This window comes from Carcharhinus amblyrhynchos, chromosome 16, assembly GCF_965287045.1.
Source record: "Carcharhinus amblyrhynchos chromosome 16, sCarAmb.v2.hapA, whole genome shotgun sequence".
NCBI classification, from domain to species: domain Eukaryota; kingdom Metazoa; phylum Chordata; class Chondrichthyes; order Carcharhiniformes; family Carcharhinidae; genus Carcharhinus; species Carcharhinus amblyrhynchos.
The window spans coordinates 56,298,750-56,324,884 of NC_137339.1; the positions used below are offsets into that span (position 1 = coordinate 56,298,750).

At 40.6% G+C, this 26,135-nt stretch overlaps 1 protein-coding gene across 3 annotated transcripts in view; it reads left to right on the forward strand.

The window, feature by feature from the left end:
- Positions 1-25,755, forward strand: part of tpx2 (TPX2 microtubule nucleation factor) — a 38,802-nt gene extending 13,047 nt beyond the window's left edge. For 2 of the 3 annotated variants that reach the window (XM_080205123.1, XM_080205122.1), the window contains exons 7-16: positions 654-811; positions 5,753-5,930; positions 11,078-11,213; positions 12,018-12,237; positions 12,586-12,681; positions 13,733-13,909; positions 14,486-14,632; positions 15,606-15,717; positions 16,852-17,036; positions 25,475-25,755. In XM_080205123.1, the coding sequence (XP_080061249.1) occupies positions 654-811; positions 5,753-5,930; positions 11,078-11,213; positions 12,018-12,237; positions 12,586-12,681; positions 13,733-13,909; positions 14,486-14,632; positions 15,606-15,717; positions 16,852-17,036; positions 25,475-25,585 (1,520 nt within the window). In that variant the 3' untranslated portion in view covers positions 25,586-25,755. The remainder of the gene's footprint in view (positions 1-653; positions 812-5,752; positions 5,931-11,077; positions 11,214-12,017; positions 12,238-12,585; positions 12,682-13,732; positions 13,910-14,485; positions 14,633-15,605; positions 15,718-16,851; positions 17,037-25,474) is intronic. The other variant, XM_080205125.1, reaches the window with a different exon arrangement.
- The last annotated feature ends 380 nt before the right edge of the window (positions 25,756-26,135 follow it).

A 26,135-nucleotide genomic window follows, 5' to 3' on the forward strand; every position in this document is an offset into this window, starting at 1 on the left:
TTAAAATTTCGTGAGCAAGTTGAAATTATACTCCATGAAGGAAAGCAGTGATGTTTATTGGAATTAACAAACATAGTATCTGATGAATCATGTGCTCTCTTTCCTCAGCATTATTGAGTTTACACCTGTTGGTTCAATGCAGCTTAATTCAAATCATTTAAAACATTTTTTGTCACCTTAATAATGTAGGGTGGTTGGAGTGACTTTTTCAGTTATATTATGGGATCAATTAATTGAACTCTTTTTTTTGCAGTACATAGCAAAGTGCCTGTGCCCTTTAAATTATTTTGTGTGGTTACACATTCATGGCCAACTTGCACATGAACTTTTGGGCTGTTGTGTAGCTGCAGTTTGGAGGTGAAGTAAAAAATAACCATTTCTTGATGGGACTGGACATTAACAATCTGCTAAAACTGAGAACCATTCAGGGACTAACTATTTTTGCTTTCTTCCCTATGAATAGAGCCTTGAGCCTAAATGTCAGCTTCTTTAGTTAGTTAGTTGCTTTTGGCATTGTGTTTATTTTTTCAGGACTGTATTTTTTTTAAAAGTGAAAAATTCCCAAATTGTATCTTTGTTTAACAGTTTCCCTATACATGACCAAGGAGGTTACTGTTAAATGCAATATTTTAGTTTAGACCTATAAATTTCAGGTCAGAACAAGAAAAGAACACACATTCCACCCACAAAACCAATGGATATCAAGTTCCACACAGATGAGCGCATTAAAGCACATGGTGAAAGTCAAGTGGACAAAGCGTACAAGGAAGTAGACTTCACTAGTGAACTCCGTAAACATCAGCAGTTTTCTGTGAGTAGTTTGATCTCTTGTTCTACACAGCTAGAGACAGTACTGCAATGAATGCGTGGGATGGGAAATATTAGACTGATTTATTTTCAACACCTTCCCTATTTGTTGATAACTAATGTTTCCATATTAAAAATCGCTTGAGTTTAAATTGCAATAAAGAATGAACAAATAGATTCTTCCATGAGCCACTAGTGGCTTTTCTCTCTCGTTCAACCTTTTTGTCTTTGGATGTCTAATGCTATCTTATTGTAAGTTTTGGACAATCTGTTTGGGAAGGTTCCTGGTGGTGATCATCCTCAAGAAGCTTTACTGGTTGCCTGGCTTTATTTATTAGTGATATACTTGTGTTAATAACCCCTAACTTTGGACCTTGCCACAAGTAGAACCATCTTCTCTGTCTTGTCAAACCCAGCTTACCCTGTTGGATTTAAATTACTATGCTGGAAAATATTTAAATCTGGTCAGTGTTAATAACTTAAGTTAAATTATCCTCTGTTGAGGAGTTAAAGCTGCAATCTGTGCAGCTCGACTGTTCAGGTTAACTGAACATCTTCTCAAAAATGGTCACAATATCTCTGTGGGCTATACAAGGGAAGGCCAATGTAGAAATGCAGCCATTAAAGGAGATTTCATACCCTGAGCCAAAGACAGGCATTTCCTTAACTGTCATTGTGAGTCTTGTATGGCATGTTGGCTGGCTGATACCGAGGTAAAAGAGCGCACTGAAAGGGTCCAAAATATTCTGCAAAGAGTGAGTTGGAAAAACTGACAGTGAGAGTAATGTTAAATACAGGTCAGAAACTCAATCAAGTACAAAGAACAACCCAGCACGGGAAACAGGCCCTTCGGCCCAACGAGCCCGCGCCGCCATCTTAACAAAGCATTTTCCTACACCTACCTTGCCCCGTGTGTATGCGAATGGTACCCCTATTGTAGCCAGATTCAGGGGAGAATAGTGTAGGGTCAATTTGGTGTTTTATGAAATCTGCCTGGATCATAAGTTTTGTCATTTGAATTTGGCTATGGTAAGCATGAGAAGTTTCACTTCAGGTGCAATTCAAATGACCCACAAGGGAGCTTTTATCAAGGAAAGTTTATTTAAGAATATAGTTAACATGTATATAAAGAAAATTAGCAATAACTTTTACCAGTTACAAACAAGAAAAAAGAAACCATGATGTTTATATAATATGATATATAAACCTTAACAGCTAACTGCCGTTCCACTCAAACAAATCCCATAAGCAAAACCCTTGCCACAGTTTTAGCATAGAAAATACAAATGCTTATGTGAAGATGGAATTTAGTCCTTTTGGTTGGATGCTACAGTTCACTTGATACACAAACAAACTTGAATTCAGAGATTTTAGTTACTAGCTAGCAAACCGCCAGTGGCAGAATTTTCACTCTTGGAGGGCCAGGAGACTTGTTTCCAGCAGTCAGCAGAACTTCCAAAAGTAGGGAGAGAAAGAAATGCTGCTTTTCAGTCTGATGTCCAAATGCATTTTAAACTGAAACAGCAGCCAAACTGAAAGTGAAATCTTGAATTCATTGTCAAGAAAAATACTGTCAAAAACACAACTGCCACCCAGATTAAAAATAAACAAAACTACACTTAAACCATTGAAGCAGTAATGAAAGGATTTTTAGCAGACATCTTGGCAACAATTTTTTAAAAATCCCAAAGCAGCTTAACTGCAGACAACATTTTTTTAAAGGGGAAAAAAAATTAAAGGCACAATACATATCAAGGTCCTGCAAAACAAACTTTGAGTTGAGGAGAAAGTTTAAAAAGCAGGATGTCGAAGGTTTTAATCTCTGGATTACTCCTAGTGCTGCACAGTAGTTGCAGTCGAAATACTAGGAGATGATCTACATGTGGGTTGTGTTATGATGCAGGAGTGAGGACTTCAGATTATTTTGGTATTGGTACCAGTTCTGTGCACCTATTTAAAAGGGACAGGTTACACCTCAACAAGTCACTGACCAATGTCCTGTGGAGGTTCATTGTTGTGGTTGGGGATGGTTTAAACTAATTTGGCTAGGGGTTGGGCATCAACATTTGGGGTAAAGAGGAATAAGGTGCTTAAAACGAGTGCATAAGAAATAAGAGCAGGAGTGGGTCATTTGGCCCTTCCAGCCTGCTCTTCCATTCAAAGGATCATGGCTGATCTGACATTACATCCACTTTTCTGCCCTTTTCCCATAATCCTTGATTTCCTAGCTGATCAAAAATCTATCTACCTCAGCCTTAGATATACACAAGGACTCTGCCCCCAAAGTTCTCTATGACAGAGTTCCAAAGACCCTCAGCCATTTAGAGAGAAATATTCTCCTTATCTCAGCCCCTATATTCTGAGACTGTGCCCTCTGATCCTTTACTCCACTGAGGGCAAACATCCTCAGCAAATATATGGGAATACCACCTCCTGCAAGTCCCCATCCGAGTCTCACAACTACCCATGTTGGACAATACTACAGACAACACTTTTACTCAATGTGGAATAGCTCCATATTGGGTAAAAGTGGACTATGATGAAGGCAAAAGTTGTTTCAATCCACATGTAAATGCAAAGTGGTGAATAACATTTATGAGGTACAAATGCACACAACTATGTGGGAACGTGACATGGTGACATAACAAAAATGTGGCTTTAAAAAACTAAGGACTATGCGTTTAATTTTCAAGGATATAAATCGTTCTGAAATTAAAACAACATTAAGAAGTAGTCCTTTCAGCCTGTCGAGCCTGGTTCAATTAGATCATGGCTAATCATCAAGCTCAATGTCCCTTTCATATCCCTTGATATCAATAGTATCCAGGAATCGACTGATTTCTGTCATGAACGTGCTCAATAATTGAACTTGCCCAATCCTCTGGGTAGAGAATTCCAAAGATTCAGTACCTTTTGTATACCTTTGACTATGTCTTAAATGGCCTATCCCTTATTCTGAAATGATGTTTCCTGGTTTTGGACTCCAGAATATTTTATGAAGTCCGCCTGGATCGTAAGCTTTTTGCAATTTGAATTTAATGGGAATCATCCCATCTACAATATAGGAATTTTGTAAGTTCAATGAGGTCACCCCTCATTTTTTTGAACTCAGAATACAGACCAAGTCTCCATCATAGAATCCCTACAGTGCAGAAGGAGGCGATTTGGCCCACTGACAACAATCTGACCCAGACGCTACCCTGGTAGCCCCATGTATTTACCCTGCTAATTTCCCGACACTGAAGGACATGGCCAATCAACCTAACCCAAACATTTTTGGACTGGGGGCTGGAAACCAGAGTACATGGAGGAAACCCATGCAGATATGGGGAGAACATGCAACTGCCATACAGACAGTCTTCACATTTATTTACGTTCCATCTGTCATGCTTTAGCCCCATTCACTTGGCCTGTCCCAGTCCTCTTGAAGTCTGTTTGCATCCTCCTCAACTTGCATTTCCATCCAGTTTGATGTTATTGGAAAATTTGGAGATATTGCATTTGGTCTTCACATACAAATCATTTATGTAGATCATGGATCCTTATGGTATCTCACTAATAACTGACTGCCATCCTGAGAATGATCCATTTATTCTTACTCTCTGCTTTCTTTCTGTTAACCAATTTTCAATCCATACTAGTATGCTTTTCCTCAATCACACATGGTCTCATTTTTATTTACTAACCTAGTGGAATTTATCAAACATCTTCTGAAAATCCAAATACACCATGTCCACTAGTTTTCCTTCATCTACGATACAAGTAATATCCTCAAAAAAAACTTCCAACAGGAGTTATCAAACATTATTTCCCTTTCATGGATGCAAGTTGTCTCTGTCTAATTTTACTTAGTCTTCTAAATGTCACATCCTTAATAATAGATTTTAACATATTCCCTGCTACTGACTGTAGTTCTTCCTTTCCTCCATAACTAGTGGAGTTAGTTTTGCTACTTCCCAGTCCACAGGAACTTTTCCATAATCTAAAGAATTTTGAAAGATAACAACCATGCTGGGATTAGACAAGGAAAATATCAGGAAAAATTACATTTAAATCTTTGACATATGATTATTCATTTGTTTAATAGTCCTGCAATAAGTTGGTGCTTACTTGCAGTGCTAAAATATCCTTTTCTGGAAGGAAAGAGGCAATTTGTAGTATTCATGCTGTCTGAGGAAAAAGCTAGATTTTAAATATGTTTGGCCTACTTTGTGTATTGATAGAAGAGACATGTTGAAGCACTTCATCTTGCACTCATCAGGACACTTTGCAAGAATGCCTGTATGAGGGGAAAACAGCAGTTTATACTGTCCAAGTGTCAGATGCAAAGCTTTGACGTCTCCTTTTTTCCAGCAGTTCTCAATTCTGTATTCCTAACTGGTTGCTTTTAGTATGCCTGATCATCGCAGTGTTATGGCTCACTTGATAGTACTGCTTTTGAGTCAACGGTTGGGTCCTACTCCAGAACTTCAATGTAAAAGTCAAGGTTGACATTTCCCAAGATAGTATTAAGGGAGCACTGCACTGTCCAAAGTGCTATCTTTCAGGTGAAATGTTGACCCAGGCCCCCATCCATCTGGTCAGGTAGCTGTAAAGATCTCCTGGTACAATTTCAAAAGCTGAGTAGGTGAGTTATCACCAGTGTTCTGGCCAATATTTATCCCTCAATCAGCATTGCAAAAATAGATTTTTTTTTCATAATCACTTCACTGAGTGCAAATTGGCTTTAATTCCTTATAGCAATGACTAAACTTCAAAAATGGTTGTCAAGCTCATTAACATGTCCAGTGGTTGTGAAAGATGCTATTTAAATACAAGCATATTTTTTGATCCATAATCAAACCACTTTGATACAGCAGCAACTAACAAAATCTTAATGTACATTAATTTGCTGTGTTTATAATCACTTATCTGCTTTCAATAATGCTGATTACTTGCTACACAGACACGTGGGCACAAAGGAGCTACAGTACCAAAACCTTTCAATCTTTCTTGTGGAAATAAAAGGAAGTATGAAGCTATGGATTCCCAAGGATATGTATCTCTAGCAGAACAGGTTGAGGCATTTCAATGTCGTACACCATCACGATATCAACTGAGGAGCAGTTATCAGTTGGAGGAAGGTAATCTGGTGTTTCCCTCTACTTTTAAACAGATGAGACATCTGATTTTGTACCTACCACAAAAAGTCAGTGTGTGCTCTGGTACTCGATGAAGCACCATGGTGTATCCCTGGCCTGTGCCCCTCTGTCAGCTCTTGAAGAGCCCTTATAGCATGTGATGGGTGGCTATCAAGGCCCTGACCAAGGACTGACTGCATTCCTTCCACTTGAAATTGCTTTGAGGGCGAATTTTCCCTCTTCTTGCTCAAAAGTTTTTTCACAGCCTGAGGCTGATACTCCTCCCTTTCAGTGCAGCTGCTCCAGATCTGCACTCCAGTGTATGTTACTCTAAAGTCTGTGTAAGTGCCGGTATGAAATGATTGGACCAAATGGCCTATTTCTGTGTCATATCCATCTAGGATGGTGATGCCCTTTAAAGCACTGTTTATTGGCCTTGCTGTATTCTGACAAATTGGCTTCTGTTTACATGTGCTTTTATTTCCATTTCTTAAAAACACTGAGCTCTTGAGTTAGAGCAGTGTGTATTTGCAAATTGTGCCAATTAGTCTCAGTGATGCTGACTTTGAAAGAGCAGTTGGTCCATAATGCATAACAAAGTTTACACTTGTTCAATATTGAGTACAATAGAAAATGGATAGCCTTGCTACAAACTATTTTCTGTTCCAAGATTCTATGTAAAGTAACCAGTTTTCAAACGTTTTTGGCCTTGCTCTGGTGTGCTGCTTAAACTAAAGACAGAAATAGGTCATTCAACAATTCACTTTGAAAGAGGTATCCATGTATCTGATTAAGCCCAATCCCCATAGTTTTGCATGGTGTCACAGTGGTTTGCTCTGCTGCCTCACAGCACAAGAAGCCGGGTTCAATTCTGGCTTCGGGCATGTTCACCCCGATTCTGTGCGAATTTCCTCCCAAGGTCTAAAGTTGTGTGGATTAGGTCAATTGGTCATGCTAAATTGACCCTGTTGTCGGAATTAGCAGGGGAGATATGTGGGATTGTGGGAATAGAGCCTGGGTGGGATTGTGGTTGGTGCAGACTCGACAGCTAAATGGCCATTTGCACTGTAGGGATTCTAATGATATGTTTCCTTTTGAAATATTTATCAAATTCCCCTTTGACCTGTTTCCAGCCTTTCAAGGCACTACTTTTCAAATAACTTAATGTTATTTTGAGTTAGCTCAGATTTTTCATCATAAATGAAGATCTGCTGGCCCATTGCTCTTGTTCCAGTTAGTTATGTCATAAATAAGCATCATAGTCCTTGTATTTTCAAATCAAGCTCCTGGCAACGGGCAACTAAGATACATCCCTACAAATCTTTTCCATACGCAGCAATTCTTCCTCTTTCAAGGATTCTGAAGTCAAAAAGCAAAGAAAATTACAGGACAGGAACTTTGGCTCTTCGGCCCTCCAAGCCTGCACTGACTCTGCTGCCCAACGTAACTAAAACCCCCTACCATTCTGGGGAGCATATCCCTCTATTCCCATCCTATTCATGTACTTGTCAAGACGCCCCTTAAAAGTCCTTTTATTCCTGAATGTTGCAGAACATGCAGATTTAATGCACAAGCTAGAAAATTATTCCACAGTGGTGAGCACAGCTGCAGGGACTGGGGTTTAATTCCAGCCATTTGTGGAGTTCTCTCTGTCCGTATGGGTTTCCTACAGGTCCTCAAGTTTCCTTCCACAGTCCAAAGATGTGCAGGTTAGGTGGATTGGCTATAGTAAATTGCCCCTTAAGATTTGTAGGTTAGATTGAGTAGCCATGGTAAATGTGTGGAGTTAAGGGGATAGAACATAGAACAGTACAGACCCTTTGGCCCTCGAGTTGTGCCGAGCTACATCCGAACCCAAGATCAAGCTATCTCACTTCCTATCATACTAGTGTGCTCCATGTGCCTATCCAATAACCGCTTGAAAGTTCCTAAAGTGCCCGACTCCACTGTTACAGCAGTCAGTGCATTCAACACCCCAACCACTCTGAGTAAAGAATCTACCTCAGACAACCCTCCTATATCTTCCACCATGAACCTTATAGTTATGCCCTGTAGTAACAGCTACACCCACCTGAAGAAATAGTCTCTGCATATCCACTCTATCCCCCACATCATCTTTTAAGTCGCCTCTCATCTTCCTCCGCTCCAAAGACAAAAGCTCCAGCTCCCTCAACCTTTCTTCATAAGACCTACCCTCCAAACCAGGCAGCATTCTGGTAAATCTTCTCTGCACACTCTCCAATGCTTCCACATCCTCCTTATAGTGAGGTGACCAGAATTGCACACAATATTCCAAATGTGGTCTCACCAAGGTCCGGTATAGTTGCAGCATAACCCCACGGCTCTTAAACTTAAACCCCAAGTTAATAAATGCTAACACACTATAAGCCTTCTTCACGGTTCTGTCTACTTGAGTGGCAACCTTCAGAGATTTGTGGATATGAACCCCAAGATCGCTCTATTCCTCCACGTTCCTCAGAACCCTGCCGTTGACCCAGTAATCCACATTCAAGTTTGTCCAACCGAAATGAATCACCTCGCACTTATTAGGGTTAAACTCCATCTGCCACTTTTCTGCCTTGCTCTGCATCCTATCAATGTCTCTTTGCAGCCTACAAGCGCCCTCCACCTCATCCACTACACCACCAATCTTGGTGTCATCAGGAAATTTACTAACCCACCCTTCAACCCTCTCTTCCAAGCCATTGATAAAAATCACAAATAGCACAGGACCCAGTACTAATCCCTATGGTGAACCACTAGTAACTGGCCTCCAGTCTGAAAATTTTCCCTCCGCCACCACCCTCTGTCTTCTATGAGACAGCCGGTTACTTATCCAATCAGCCAAAGTTCCCTCTATCCCACACATCCTTACTTTCTTCGTGAGCCTACCCTGGAGAACCTTATCAAATGCCTTACTGAAATCCATGTATACGACAGCAACTGCTCTACCTTCGTCTGCACACTTAGTTCCCTCCTCAAAGAAGTCAATCAGATTTGTGAGGCAAGGCTTACCCCTCACGAATCCGTGCTGACTATCCCAGATTAAGCTGCATCTTTCGAAATGGTCATAAATCCTATCCCTCGGGACCTTTTCGATTAACTTATCAACCACTGAAGTAAGACTAACTGGCCTATAATAATCAGGGTCATTCCTACTTCCTTTCTTGAAGAGAGGAACAACATTCGCCACTCTCCACTCCTCTGGCGCAATCCCCGTGGACAGCAAAGACTCGAAGCTAAAGCCTCCGCAGTCTCATCCGTTTCCTCCCAAAGTATCCTAGGATGTATCTCATCTGGGCCAAGGGACTTATTGATGCTCAGGTTTTTCAAAATTACTAATACATCTTCCTTCAGAACATCTACCTCTTCCATCCTATCAGCCTGTATCACACTCTTATTCTCAAAAACTTGGTCCCTCCTTTTAGGGTGGGGTAGAGAGCCTGGGTACAGTACTCTGACAGTCAGTGCAGACTTGATGGGCTGAATAGCCTCTTCTGCACTGTAAGGATTCTATGATTCTAAAGACTTGGGTAAAGACCTTCAAGTGTCTAATCTAGTTCTGTTTGTTTAACTGCACGTCTATTCATTCTCCACAAGATGCTTAATTAATTCAATTATTCTATTCAATTATTCACACAATTCAATTATTTTAACAATTAAATTGCCTTAAAGTCCACATTGTTAACTTGGGTATCAGCCTTGGACTAATAGATCCATTTGAAAATTGAGGCGTCAGCCCAAAAACTACTTTTAATCCCACTTTCCAGCATCTGACTTGTAGCCTTACACGTTTCAGCATTTCAGGTGCAGATCCAGGTTCCTTTTTAAATGACTTGAGCCTTTCAATCTCAGCCATCAATGTGAATTGCAGATGTCCACTGTCCTCTGGTGAAAAATGTCCCCTCTAATCCTACTAATCACCTTAAATCTACACCCCTCAGTAACTGACCTCTTTGCCAAGGGAAACAATCAATCGATCCTCCATGTCTATCCTATCTAGGTCCCTCAGAATTGTTGTACACCTCAATTAGGTCACCCCTTAGCCTCCTCTATTCTAAGAAAATCGATTTTTAAATTTATCCAATCTCTCCTTATAGCTGCAACTCTCAAGCCCTAGCAATATTCTTGTAAGTCTCCTCTGCACTCTCCAGAGCAATTATGCCCTTCCTGTAATATGATAATCAGAACTGTACACAATACTTCACTTATGGCCTCACCAGTGTTTTGTATAGTTCCATCATTAAATTCCTGCTTTTGGATTCAATACCTCACCCAATAAAAAAAGGTATTCCATACACTTTCTTGACCTGCCACCTCCAAGAACCTGTGGACATGCACTTCAAGGCCCCCCCACTTCCTCAACCTCTCAACATTTTTGCTTTGCTTGCCCTCCTAAAATGCATTGCCTCTCACTTTTCTAGATTAACTTCCATTTGCCACTTTTCTGTCTACTCAGTCAAGCCATTGCTATCATTCTGGAGACAACAGCTAACCCCATCAGTTAACTATGCAGACAATTTTTGTCCTTTTCAAATGTTCCAATCATACATCCCACATTTAAGCCTAAAGCATTAATATAAACAACACTAAGGCTTGCAGAATGCCACTGGAATCCACTTTCTATTCACAAAAAAAACACCCATTAATCATTATGTTCCCTGTCACTGAACTAATTTTGGATTCATCTCACCACCTTTCCACGTATCCCATGGGATCTCCTTTTTCTGACCTGTCTGCCTTGTGGGACCTTTATAATGCTGTACTAAATTCTATGCAAATAACACCCACTGTACCACTTTCATCAACCCTCATTGTTACTTCCTCAGAACATTTGATTAAATTAGTAACACGTGATCTTCCCTGAACAAAACCATGCTGACTATCCCAGATGAGTTGGTGCCTTTCTGGGTGACAGTTTTTTGTGATGTGTTTTACATCAGATGTTGGTTCCCCCTGGAATCTTTTTGAAGGCCTCTATTTCCCACAATAAATACTAGAATTTTGAACAATATTGTTGAGACTTAACCAAGACCTTGCACAAAGGTCCTTGAAACTTTTTTGTTTTTACAATAGCTTCCCTGTGACTAAGTTCAAAGATGTTGCAAACATATAATGGAAGATGAAATCTTGCTCTCCCTTCTTCCTAGGTCCTAGCAAGGTGGCTGAAAAGATCAAGCTAACAAGACCTCATACTCCAATGCTGGCGACAAAGGCCCGTGCTCGACCAACAACCTGCAAGAGTACCGCTGAAATAGAAGCTGAAGAGTTGGAGAAAATACAGTCGTAAGTGCAATGTTTCAAAAGCCTGGTGTATTTTATCTGCGAGCTGATGCACCAAGTTTCTTCACTGCCGGTACTTTGTTTTACATCCAGTCCCAGGATTCTTCCAGTTGCATGACTGTGATCTAAAATGTGATGTGAGCGTTCAGTTTCAGACCACAATAGTGAGCAGATCATGAAATTGTCAAGGCCTGGGATTTACGATTAGTTTACACAGCCCTTGTCGTCTCCTTTATAAATCTGGAGAAGAGGCTTGCATGTAAGGGGGAGTTATTGTTCCTTCAGCCACTTGTGGCTTTTGTACCATTATAACACGGATCTAAGAAAGAGCAGTGAAGTTACGGCCCAAACTTATACGGGGATTCTCTGACTGGGGCTACAAATGTCTGTTCAGCCTGTAGAACACTGCAGTCAGGACTTCCTCAGTCCTAGTACCTTCCCTAGATGGATTTGGAATTAGGTCTATTTTTAAAGTTTTTATATACTGTCCAGGATTGTAGTTTCTGGTTTATTTTATGTTTTGGTGTGTATGTACATCAAACTAAACTTGGAGATATGTTAAAGTGCTCTTCTGGGTCTGATTGTCACCGACTGTTTCAAGCATGTCCACAATTCTCTTTTCCATAGGTGAGGTTTTGAATAGAGTGTTAGAGGGGCTGTGGGGAGCACTGCTCCAGTATGACTTTCCCCTTCTGTAGTCAAAAGAAAGTAAAGTCACCTAATTGCAATTTCATCTTGAAGCTCCAATTTAGTGGTTTGTGACAAAAACTGGACTGGAAATTCATTTAGACTGGATTCCTTCTTCAGATACAAATTCAAAGCCCAGGAAGTAAATCCCAGACTTCTGGAGGGTGGTCCCATTCTTCCAAAGAAGCCACTTGTTAAGGAACCAACAAAGCCTATTGGATTTGATTTGGAAATAGAAAAACGCATCCGTGAACGAGAGGAAAACAGAAAGCCAGAGGAAACGGAGGACCACAGTTTCCACTCACGGCCCTGTCCCACTAGGATACTTGAAGATGTTGTGGTAAGCATTTTTCCCCTACAAGAGAAAGTGAATATCTTATTGAATTTCGAGATTATGTACAGCCATAAAAGTCTGATTCTATCGTAATACCTATGGTTATACTTTTCAGCTGTTTATGGTTGATGCCTTTGATAGTTTGTAACTATCATTGAATAAAATTGATTATTGGTCCCAAGGTTCCTGTTAAGATTTTCCATCAAACTTGATTAAAGAACATTTTACTTTCTTGAGATTAATGTGCTGTTTTGTCAAGCTGAAGCAAGTTCATTTGCTGATAGATTGACCTTTTGTATCAAAGTGAGTTTTTTTATCTGTGACTGTTTCACATGTTCCCATACTTCCTTGTAGGGTGTTCCAGAGAAAAGACTGCTACCCATAACTATGCCTAAATCTCCAGCTTTCACAATCAAGAATCGTGTGCGAATTCCGCACAAGGAAGAGAAGGTAAGAATAATGATTACCCTTGCAGATTACCACCAATAACCAAATTGATTAAAATTGATGCTCTGACCATTGCGAATACAAACCAAATGATTCGTTCCTACTGCAGTTCAGGAAGCAGTCTGCACAATCATAGAATTGTAGAATTACGTAGCCTGGAAGGCAGCTATTGGTCCATTGTGTCCATGCCAACCAATATTAATAACTTGTACAGCACTTTTGACAAAACATTTATGGATGTATCTCAGGGTCATTCTAAAATGAAGTCTGACATTGAGCCACGTGATAAGATGTTGGGCCAAATGACTAAAAGCTTGATTAAAGAGCTAGGTTGTAAGGAATGTCTTGAAGGAGGAAAGCAAGGTAGAAAGGCAGAGTAGTGTAGTGAGCAAATTCTGAGGTTTGGGATCAAGAGGTGCACAAGAAATCAAAATTCAAAGCCAAATATCTCTTGTGGGGTTGGAGGAGAGTGGAAATGGGGTGAGACAAGGCCAGAGAGTAGTTTGAAAACAAGGATAAGAATTTTGAGATAAAGACATTGCTTGATCAGGAGCCATTGTTGGTCTTTGGGCAACAAGGGAAAGAAAGTTGCTGCAAGTTAGTGCTGTTTGGATGTGATAGTGTATTGACTGAAGGCCACCAATGCTTGAGAGCGCTACTGCAGGAGCAGCAACTGGAAATGATAAAATTGTTGAAGAAAAAAATAGGGTGAGTCTTTACTTGTGCTAGAAAATGGCAGTCTGATTTTTGAATTCAGTCTGAATGTATGGTGATGTCATGGCTGATTCCCAAAAAGATCAGTGACCCTTACTGGATTTTAAAAACCCAGTGTCTTAGGCAGTAGTTAATGAACTTTAATGCTTCATTAGTCATTCAATATTGACTAAAGTGCTTTGTTTCAAAACTCTGCAATTTAGTCATGAGTCTCTTTGCAGAGACCTGGAGTACTTGTGTCCAGATTCTAAAATAGCACACCTGTTGCTAGAATTATGCAGCTTTGTGTCCAAGTTTGACTGCAGAGCTCAAATTTTTTCTCGCCTGTTGAAACTTGCAGGAGGAAAAGCATGTGATTAAAGCAAATCCCATGCCACACTCTGCTGTTCCATTCAAGCCAAAATGCTCAGAAGAGAAGATTGTAGAAATTCAGCCATTTTCATTTGAAGCCCGGGACAAACAGAGGGAAGCATTAAAAGAGAAGAAAATACAAGAATTGCGCAAGGAACTGACTGAGGTAATCATTTAAAAATGTCAACTCTTCAACTGAATCCAGTTCAAGGTATGCATAATTATAAATCTTTGGTGATAGGTTAGTTGATAAGGTTTTGTGAATGGGCACATTGAACTTTACAAATCATTAATCAGGCCTCAGCTACATTATTATGTACAATTTTAAGCACCACAAGTCTCTAGAGAAATTAGAGGAAGTTTACCTGAAACGAAGCAGCTTCATTACGTGGAGAAACTGAGACTATTCCTTTTAGAGTAGAAACGGTCAAGGCTACATATAACAGAGCTTCAAAGAACTTGATGGTGCAAGTAGGTCAGTAACCAGAGATCATAAATTTAAAATAATTCACCACATAGAGGTTTAAGATCTGGAAGGAGTAGCTTGTCTGTGGGACTAATTTGGACAGTGCTGTCAAAATGTGATGACCTATGCTCTAAGACTCTATACCATAGTTAACTGAATGCTAAATGTATAATTTTCAGTTACAACATTTATGAACAAATACAATTCAGATTGTCAATTTAAATGTATTTAAAAATTGTTGCTTATTGGAGTGTCTACATTGTCTGTCTTGTTCAGTTCCCTACCTTTAAAGCACAGCTGCTTCCTGACTTTGACTCAAGTCGGTTACCAGAGAAGGTGGTAAAGTCTCCAACTAAAGTGCAACCATTCCATTTACGTCTAGATGAACGTGGTGCTATTCGAGACCAGCGCTGGGCACAGATGGCAAGTTGCTCTGATCATATGTGCTATACTTTTTGTTTTCCAAACATAGGAGCAGAAGTAGGACTTTTAGCTCATTGGGTCTGTTATGTCATTCAGTGAGACCATGACTGCTCTGATGTAATCTTCACCTACTTTTGCCGTATCGCTAAAATCCTTAATTCTCTTACTGATTAAAAATCTGTCAATCTTGGTTTTTAACATACTTGACAACCTAGACTATAAATCAGCTCTCTACCATACAGAATTCCACAGATTCATTACTCTTTGACAGAAGAAATTCTTCCTCATCTCTGCCTTAACTGGGTGCCCCTTATTCTGGGATTATGCCCTCTAGTCCTAGACTCTCCCACAAGAGGAAACACCCTTTCAGCATCTACCACGTCAAGCTTCCTGAGATATGCCTCAATAAGGTTGCTTCTCATTCTTCTGAACTCCGAGTGTAGGCACAAAACTCCGAGTGTAGGCACAACCTACTTAACCTCTCCTCGTAAGAAAATCCCTCCACACTGGGATTATCCAGTGACTGTTCACTGCACTGTCTCCAATGCCCATGTTTCTTTCCTTTAAATAAGGGGCCAAAACTATTCACAGTATTCCAAGTGTGGTCTAACTAGTGTCTTGTATTTCTTTAACAAGACTTTCCTGTTTTTATACTCCATTCCCTTTGAAATAAAGGCCAACATTCCATTTACCTTCCCAATTACCTGCAGAATTTGCATGCTAGCTTTTTGTGATTGCACAAGGATGCCCAAATCCCCTCGGAGTAGAAACTGCAGCACATTCTCCATTTAAACCATATTCAACCCCTGTATTCTTCCTACCAAAGAGCATAACCTCATATTTTCCTACATTAATTTCCATCCGCCAAGTTTTTGCCCATGCACATAACCTGTCTATGTACTTCTGTAGACTGTCATCCTCACCACCCTTGTGGAGACTTGAATGCTGAACAAGATTTGATTTATTCATACAGATGAAAGAAGAATTGAGACAACAGAAGGAAGCAACATGTTTTAAAGCCAATCCAAATTCTGTTATTTACCGTGAACCATTTCAACCAAGGAAGGCAGATCGATCATTGATAGGTAATTTTGTTATCTTTCAGTCATTTGAAGATCTTGCTTTGGAGGGGAATGGGGGTGGGTGGGTGCTGCTTGTTGTCAAGACTGAAAGTGGTGAGGAATGGGGGGAGAATCGTGAAGAACAATTGGGTGTGTGTGTGTGTTCATATTTGAACAATTTGCATCTCAACTGGGGTTTAAAAGTGCAATTTTGGTGTTGGAACATAGAGCATATTTGAGATTACAGAATACTAATGGTTACTACTAGCCTGGGCATCTCATAGGTTGAGGATGGGAGCGTTCTCTTGGTTGAGCTCAAAGTTGTTTTCTGTCTGAGATCTTCAGTTGCTGAATGCTATCATTATGGAGGTGGCTATTGTTGTCGATCACGTATTTCTGAAGGATTGTCTACTTTTAATTGATCTCAGTGGAGTGGTGTTCGTGAATGCGGAAGTAGAAAGGACGAATAAAGAAGGTAATTTGTGCCAAGACTGTGTTTTAAATGGAGTGAACGATTGATGCACATGTTGAGGCCCTGGAAATAGAATTAAGCAGATACTGAGTATTCACCTTTTATTGTGAGAAACAGAAAATATTGGTGAGTATATTTGAAAAATAGAGGTGAATGAGGCAAATTCTTAAAAGCTTTGGATATTGAGATTGGAGGTTAGGTTCACTGACAAGTGAGTTTTCTTATAGGTCCTTTTGGCCAAGATAATGGAGATTCCCTAGATTTGAAACAGCATTTAAGTTTTGGATAGATTGAAGAACAGCGAGTACTTGGTATGAAAAAGAAACTGAGCTTCAAAGCAGCTTTAGCATTGGCACATGGAAGCTTCTTTTTGAGATTGGAAGTGTTAGTAGAAAGAATATTCTGAAATTCTGCCCCTGTTGCTCAAAATACAAATGATGGGATGGGGAAGTAGAGAAAGATTCTTGTCTTCTCAAATTGGAATTCAGAGGATTTGTTTGCCTGGTCTCAACTAAGAAAGAAAGTTTTAGCTTGAGGTGGATAAGTTGCTGCAGAAGGAAGCTCCTTTTTATGTTTGTCCATTTGTTGTTTCCTTTTTCTTTGGATCACTCCGCTTAATGTAATTTTGTTCTTTCATTGTCACAAGTTGTTAATATCTTATTTGAATCCTTGCTTTTCGAACTTAGAAAAGTTTGATTCCACAGTTCAGGAGAAGTTTGAATTGGCAACGGAGAAGCGTGCGAAAGAGCGTGCAGAATTTGAAATGCGTAAAGCGGAGAAAGAAGCCATGCGGGAGAAGTTAGAAAACCAAAAACAAAAAGAAATTGAAGAACGTGAAAGAGAAGAAACAGCCCGACTTCGACAGGAGCTGGTAAGTAGCTGATTATCTGGTAACTTGAGCGCAATTGCTCTGAACAATTAGAATTTCCAATAGCTTCTGGCATAAGTCTATCAAAGTTGACAGCTGGAGACTGAATGCAGTGAGATCAATTGGTAAGTGAAGGTGGAAGTGGTCCAACAAGGAAGTGGAAATGTTGAAATTGGAGATCTGCTGGCTGGAGACATTCGATAGGTGCGCAAGTAGATAATTGAGTTTGAGATTCTTTTCCCTGTATAAACTGGGCCCTTGTTTCAACTGGTAGTAGCTATAACAACAAACAATCATTGAATGACAATATAAACTTATGAAATATTTTTAGTTAAATGCAAATATCAATCACATTTGCCGTAAGTGTCTGCAGCTTCAGAAACTTCGACTCAGAGCCTGGGCTTTGGACATTGCAATGCACGAGAGAGCGGGAAACTTACCTAGACACCGGGTCAGTTCATAGTCAGTGTCAGGAAAGTTGGGCTATGAGTGGCAGGTATGGAGGATCCAAAACATAACAATGGAGGAGCCTTAGCCCTCACAATACCCCAACAGGTTCAATGCTCTTGTGTGGATGAGAAAGGACTACCGAGAGAATAAGCAAACTGATCGAGGTACCATGAGCCAAATTCTTAAAAGCTTTGGATATTGAGGTTGGAGGTTAGAACAAAGGTTCACTGTTGATAGATGAGCTCTTTACGGGTCTTTTTGGAGATTCCTTGGATTTGGAAACAGCATTTGAGTTTTGGAAAGATGAAATTAAATTGAAGTTCTTATGATATTTGTGTTAGATACTGTACTTTAGCCTCTGCCCAGAGGAATTGCAATTCCTTATGGACGTGCACTGGTCATGACAGAAGGAAGCTCTTACGCCCATCAAGTCCGTGCCAACCCTCTGAAGCAGTTCTGGTTCCCCATTCAATTCCCATCGCTCTTCAGCTTTGTTCCTTGCACGTGCCCAGACAATTTGCTTCAGAAATCTTTGTTACAGCTTCCACCACCCTTGTGTTCCAGGTCATTACCAACTGCTGCTTTTTAAAAAGCTCTCTCTCCCATCATCTTGCATCTCTTGCCTAAAATCTTAAATTTATGTTTCCCTAGTCCTTAGATTATCTGATAATAGGAACAGTGTTTTCTTGTCTATCATATCTAAACCTGTCATAATGTTTCACATTTCAGCTGAATCACTCCTGAATGTTGGCATCTTTTTTGAAATTTTGCTCTATTCCAAAATCCACATCATTAAGAGGAGCAAAAAAGCATTGCTCTAACAATGACCCTTGGAGCATATCATTGCCTGCCATCCTCCAATTTGAAAAATAACCATTTACCATGAACTTTGTCTTGAACTTTTTTTTATCCATTTGGGACACACTCCTTCCTACTTGCTGCATGAACCTTGGTGTTATTGAAAAGGGTATTTTGTCAAAACTTGCACTCATCAGGACAATCACAAGAACACCAATCATAAAAGGAACAACAATTTATATTTAGTGAGAAATGGACCCTGGTTGGTAGAGGTGTTGCCATGGAGTCAACTTATTAATCAGTTAGCACTTCTCTTGTAGGATAAGTTGTTGTTCCCTTTACATTTCATATTCTTGTGATTGTCTTAATGAGTGCAAAATGAAAAGCTTTGACATAAGTGTATTGTTTAAAGTAATACTCAAGTTCTAAACAACAAATTGTCAACCTCAAATTTATGAACTAGTTGTCATGTGGTTAAAATCTATGCAGAAAAACATCCTTCATTAAACTCCATTGTTATTTAATCAAAATCCAATAGTATTAGTTGAGTCTGATCTGCCTTTTACAAATCTACACTGGTTCAGTTAATTGAAAACTCCATTAAATGCCTGTTCTCCACTGCCACCACAGCCGCCCCCCCCCCCCCCCCCCCCAATCCATTGATGGTAAGCTAACTGGCCTGTAGTTGCTGGGATTGGCCTGGCATCTTTCTTGAATAAGGGTGAACATTTGCCACATACCAATCCTCTTGTCAATACAAGTTTGTTAGTATTCCAGCTTTGTCCAGTGCCTGTATTTAAAAAAAAATCTCCTTTTATTACCTGTTAACTACTTACAAGCTAGTAAAATATTTTTAGGATGCGTTTTATGTTGCCAGTCTTTCCAGTTTTTTCTTCTTTCTCCCTCGTCATACTATTCTATTTGATATGTGGCAACAGATGGTAAACCTTTCCCAATAGCAGAATGGATTCAGTAACTATAGTGACCCTATTCAAAATTTGCAAAGTGTTTACATCAGACTGTTTCAGATTTTAATCTATTCAATATATTTGCTCAATAATTCACAAGTTGCTGCATAAATTATTTTATTAACATGAAGGAAACACGTCACAATCTCTTTCCAAAGATCCTGCAGGTAATTTAATTTTTAAATATCATTGCTAACTTCATGGTAGTCAAACTCATCATTATAGGTGAAAAGGGCTCAACAACTATACTCAGCTGAGATTGTTAAATGCGACACATTGTTTGAATTTCTGTAACCTGTCATTGACAAAATAGCCAGCATTCAATAACTAAGCAAACAACATATTTGTTTGAATGTACCTTGACCTTTTGGGTAATAGACTGTTTTTACATGAAGTTGGTAATTTAGCAAATTTTTAAACTGCCTTGTCTTGGATGATTTAGTGCTTATGAAAGCATTGTGCAAAAATTCAGACGTAATACACTAGCCTGTCTGGCTTGCTCAGTTTCTTCATTCAGATGGCCCTGTCCTCTAGTGGAAAGCAAATTTTTTTTTGGAAGATATACTTAAAGTAACTGCCTGGTAGGGCAACTGGTTTGGAGATGGGAGTTTTGAAACATCTGCCCTCGGGTGGGGTGCAGTCACCAGCTGCATTGCTGATGTTCCTTTGAAGCTGGCCCTGGGCTTTGAGGAGGATGGATTAGAAAGTCATTCTAGCCATTACCCACTCTGTCGGTTAGGACTTCTACTCGAATATATGGCTCTTGCAACAATGAGGCAATTTAGGAGCTGTACCACTTCCAAAGTGTGCCTCAACAATGTTTACATCCGACTTGTCCAACACATTGGACAATTTGTCATTTGTGCAATTTGTCAGGGGGTTGGGAAAATGAGATGTAGTCCAAAAGCCAGAGTTGAGGGTCAGGGGGTATTGAGGGAAGGTATCAAGGTCACAGAAGTGTACAAGCAGACAGGATGGTGGGTTGAAGCGCATCTACTTCAATGCAAGGAGCATCAGGAATAAGTTAGGTGAACTAGGAGTGTGGATTGGTACTTGGGATTATGATGTTGTGGCCGTTACGGAGACATGGTTAGAACAGGGACAGGAATGGTTGTTGGCAGTTCTGGGGTATAGATGTTTCAGTAAAAGTAGAGAAGGCGGTAAAAGAGGTGGAGGAGTAGCATTGTTAATCAAGGATAATTTAATGGCTGCTGAAAGGCATTTTGAGGGCAATCTGCTTCCTGAGGTAATATGAGCTGAAGTTAGAAATAGGAAAGGATCTGCCATGTTGTTAGGAGTTTTCTATAGGCCCCCAAATAGTAATAGAGATGTGGAGGAGGAAATGGCAAAGCAGATTATGGATAGATGTGGAGGTCACAGGGTAGTTATCATAGGTGACTTTAACTTTCCAAATATTGATTGGAATCTTTATAGGTTGAATAGTGTGGATGGGACACTTTTTGTACAGTGTGTGCAGGAGAGTTTCCTGACACAATATATGGATAAGCCAAGAGGTGGGGCCACATTGGACTTGATACTGGGTAATGAATTGGGTCAAGTGGGAGAGCACTTTGGAGATAGTGACCACAATTCGGTGTCTTTCGTTGTTACAGTGGAGAGGGGTAGGGTCACATGGCAGGGCAAGGTTTATAATTGGGGCAGGGGAAATTATGATGCGATTAGGCGAGAATTAGGGAGCATAAGATGGGAACAGAAACTGTTAGGTATGGGCACAAATGAAAAGTGGAGCTTTTTCAAGGAAGAAGTACTGCGTGTCCTTGATAGGTATGTCCCCGGCAGGCAGGGAGGAAATGGCTGAGTGAGGGAACCAAGGCTCACAAAGGAGGTTGAATGCCTTGTCAAGAGGAAAAAGGAAGCGTATGTAAGGATGAAAATGTTCAGGTCAGTCGCTTGAGGGTTACAAGGTAGCCAGGAATGAGTTAAAGAAAGGGCTTAGGAGACCTAGGAGGGGGCATGAGAAGTCATTGGCAGGTCGGATGAAAGAAAACCGCAAGGCTTTTTACTCTTGTGTGAGAAATAACAAAGAACAATACAGCACAGGAAACAGGCCCTTTGGCCCTCCTGAGCCTGCGCCGCTCATGCTTCCAACTAGACTGTTCTAACTATCCCTCCATTCCCAGTCTGTTCATGTGGCTATCTAGATCAGTCTTAAACAATCCCAGCGTGTCTGCTTCTACCACCTTGCTTGGCAGTGCATTCCAGGCCCCCACCACCCTCTGTTTAAAATACATCCCTCTGACATCTGTGTTAAACCTTGCCCCCCTCACCTTGAACCTGTGACCCCTTGTGTTCGTCACCTCCGACCTGGGAAAAAGTTTCCCACTGTTCTCCTTATCTATGCCCTTCATAATTTTATACACCTCTCTTAGGTCGTCCCTCATCCTCTGTCTTTACAGGGAGAACAACCCCAGTTTACCCAATCTCTCCTCATAGCTAAGACCCCCTATACATCCTGGTAAATATTTTCTGTACTCTCTCCAAAGCCTCCATGTCCTTCTGGTAGTGTAGCGACCAGAACTGGATGCAGTATTCCAAATGTGGCCGAACCAACGTTCTATATAGCTGCAACATCAAACGCCAACTTTTGTACTCTATACCCTGTCCTATAAAGGCAAACATGCCATATGCTTTCTTCACCACCTTCTCCACCTGCATTGCCACCTTCAAGGATCTATGGACTTGAACACCCAGGTCCCTCTGTGCACCTATACTCCTGATGGTTCTGCCATTTATTGTATAGCTCCCCTCTACATTAGTTCTACCAAAATGCATCACTTCGCATTTATCTGGATTAAATTCCATCTGCCATTGCTCCGCCCAACTTTCCAGCCTATCTACATCCTGCTGTATTCTCTGACAATGTTCATCACTATCCACAAGTCCAGCCTTCTTTGTATTGTCCGCAAACTTACTGATCACACCAGTTACACCTTCTTCCAAATCATTTATATATATCACCAAACAGCAGAGGTCCCAGTACAGAGCCCTGCAGAACACCACTAGTCACAGACATCCAGCCAGAAAAAGACCCTTCCACCGCTACCCTCTGTCTTCTATGGCCAAGCCAGTTCTCCGCCCATCTAGCTAGCTAGAATGACCAGGGTGAAGTTAGGGCCAGTCAGTGATAGTGGGAACTTATGCATGGAGTCAGAAGAGATAGATGAGGCATTGAATGAATACTTTTCTTCAGTGCTCACTAAGGAGAGGGGCCATGTTTTTGAGGATGTGTGATACAGGCTGATAAGATGGAGGAGGTAGATGTTCTGAGGGAAGAGGTATTAGCAATTTAAAAAAAACCCCAGGGTGGATAAGTCCCCTGGGCCAGATGGGATACACCCTAAGACACTTTAGGAGGCAAGGGATGATACTGCGGAGCCATTAGCTTTGATCTTCGTGTCCTCACTGTCAACAGGGATTGTGCCAGAGGACTGGAGAGTGGCAAATGTTGTTCCTCTCTTCAAGAAAGGAAATAGGAATGATCCTGGTAATTACAGGCCAGTTAGTCTTCAGTTGGTAAGTTAATGAAAGAGTCCCGAGAGATAGGATTTATGACCATTTGGAAAGATGCAGTTTAATCCAGGATAGTCAGCACAGTTTTGAGAGGGGTAAGTCCTGCCTCTCAAATTTGATTGAATTCTTTGAGGAGGTAACTAAGTGTGTAGACGAAGGTAGAGCAGTTGATTTTGTATACATAGATTTTAGTAAGGCATTTGATAAGGTTCCCCATAGTAGGCTCATGAAGGTAAGGATGTGAGGGATAGAGGGAAATTTGGCTGATTGGATAAGTAACTGGTTGTCTCATAGAGGGTGGTGGTGGAGAGAAAATTTTCAGACTGGAGGCCAGTTACCAGCGGTGTACCACAGGGGTCAGTGCTGGGTCCTCTGCTATTTGTGATTTTTATCAGTGACTTGGAAGAGGGGTTTGAAGGGTGGGTTAGTAAATTTGCTGATGACACCAAGATTGGTGGAGTAGTGGATGAGGTGGAGGGCTCTTGCAGGCTGCAAAGAGACATTAATAGGATGCAGAGCTGGGTTGAAAAGTGGCAGATGGAGTTTAAGTGCGAGGTGATTCATTTGGTTGGACAAACTTGAATGCAGATTACAGGGTCAGGACTCTGAGGAATGTGGAGGAACAGAGACCTTGGAGTTCATATCCACAGATATATGAAGGTTGCCACTCAAGTGGATAGAGCCACGAAGAAGGCTCATAGTATGTTAGTGTTTATTAACAGGGGGTTTGAGTTTGAGCTGCAGGGTTATGCTGCAACTAATACTGGACATTGGTGAGACCACATTTGGAATATTGTGTTCAGTTCTGGTCACATCACTATAAGAAGGATGTGGAAGCATTGGAGGAGATTTACCAGGATGCTGCCTGGTTTGGAGGGTAGGCCTTATGAGGAAAGATTGAGGGAGCTGGGGCACTCTCTTTAGAGCAGAGGAGGATGAGAGGCAACTTAATATAGGTTTGTAAGATGATGAGGGGGATAGCTAAAGTGGACATGCAGAGACTATTTCCTTGGGTGGATGTAGCTGTTACTAGGGGGGCATAACTATAAGGATCATGTGGAAGATCTAGGAGGGATGTCCGAGGTAGATTCTTCACTCAGGGTGGTTGGGGTGTGGAATGGACTGCCTGGACTGTGATAGTGGAGTCAGACACTTTAGGAACTTTCAAGCAGTCATTGGGTAGGTACATGGAGTACACCAGAATGATAGGGAATGGGATAGCTTGATCTTAGGTTTGGACATAGCTCAGCACAACATTGATGGCCGAAGGGCCTGTACTGTACTGTACGTTCTATGTTCTAAATGACCTGAGGGTTGAATGTGACCCTTGAAGCCCATCTATGTTGCTTCCAGAGCCAGTTGAAGATATCAATTAAATAGGTAAGCTTGAATGAATGGATCTGCATTGAGTTGTTTCTCTAATCACGGGCCGTTTTCTTTCCCTATGTTTGTTGGAGTCTCTTGGCAGCAAATGTGTTCACTAGTCTTCCAATCAGATTGTTTGCCCCACAAGCAGCAGTGAGTTTGGGAACTGGAGGGCTGGAAAGTCAAGGAATGACCTAGGGAGTGCAACAGCAAAGAACAAAAACAGCTGGGGTATACGTAGGCAGTTCGGGGAGTTGGGGGCCAGGCTGAAGTGCAGGGCCTCCAGGGTGGCATTCTCTGGGCTGCTGCTAGTGCCCAGGAATAGCGGGGCCAAGAATAATGAGCAGAATGAGTCCATAAGTCTGGCTCACATTCCATGTATTGACTCACCTGAAGACTGAAGAAGCTCCTCCTTGTACCCCAGGGCCCAGCTTCAAAGGAATTTCATTAGGAATGCAGCTGGGGACAGCATCCCACCTGAGGGCAGATGTTTGAAAACTGTCATTTCCAAACCATTTGCCCTACTGGGGGCAGTTACTTTATGTACATTGCCCAAAAGGTCTGGGAGGGAGCTGGAAGTGCTACACACTTGCTTATTATACTTTAATATTCATTTTTATGACTCTATTTTGCTCAACTTCAGTTCTATTTTGCTCAACTTCAGTTCTTATTTTGAAATTCGTGTTTAATATTATGCCAAATTTTCAGATTTGCTCGACAGTCTCTTGAGTGAGAAACAAGTTTAGACTTTACATCAGTATGTTGCTGGAAATCCAATTATGATTAAACATAGTACTTTACAAATTTATATCTAATTTTCATTTTTGCTGTTTTTGAGCCTTTTTTTCATTATCACTGGACGGGATGGTTAATAGGATGCACCAAGTATTTTAAAAAACTAAAGATCAGGGCAAAATGTTCAAGCATTGATCAGTTACGTTATTTAACTTAATAATCAACCACAGTAGTTAAAAGCTTCAATGGTCAGTTGCACCAGAAAGGTTTTCTCTGCTTTGCCAATGTTAGTAAACTTCCGTCCTGGTTATTTAAAACCTTAATACTTATTCCAAATAAAATTTTACCTGGTAATGTAGCTGTTTCATTGAAAGAGTCCAATATATGCAGGGTTTTGATTTCAACAGGGGACAAAGTACTCCTGGCCCAAGGATTTCTTTAGTAATACTCCATTCTTTTTGATATTTGCAGCAGCGCATTCCGTACCTCAGAATCTAGTGTCTTCATGTCAATCAGTAAAGCTTTTCGGGCCCTCTGCTGAGATTGTAAAACTAAAAAACCAATTCTGACTTTTTTAACTTTTTTGTTTTGCAGGTGCACAAAGCAAATCCTGTTCGACATTACAGGAAAGTGGAAATCAAACCCAGTGAGCAGCAACTAACAGTTCCCCACACTCCCAATTTTTCAGATAGGTTTAGGTTGTAATGTATGCTACTTTAAGTTCAGTATTATTTTCAAAATCCCTTTTTGCAGAGTTTTGTAGCTATCTATAATGTTTGTAACTTGATTCCAGGGTTATTGCTATAGCTGTTGTATTTAGTTTATAATCACTATTTGTAACTTGTTACTCAATAAAGGTGGACATTTTAATCATACTCAATCTTGGCTATAAAATATCGCAAGGCCATTTTGTTTCTCGGGTTATTGCATTTTCAGATGTAAAATCAGGATTTAGTTAGACAAGACGAAAATGGCCTTCATTCTGGAGCTGTTTTGTCCCCGTTCCTGGACAAGGGCCAATGATTTGAAATCACTTCTAATATGCTAATAGTTGCCTGAGATACATTTAGACTCTAAGTCTCACCTGCAAGTGTTTTAATTGACTGAAAGATCTGCTCTGAACATTTAATGCTTTCTCATTGAAGGTGTGCAAAGCAAATCCTATTTGATTTTTCAAGAAAATGAGCAACAATTTAGTTTGGTGCAATCCTAATTATACTAATAGAATAAATCTGTTTTCTGGTCAATGTCATTG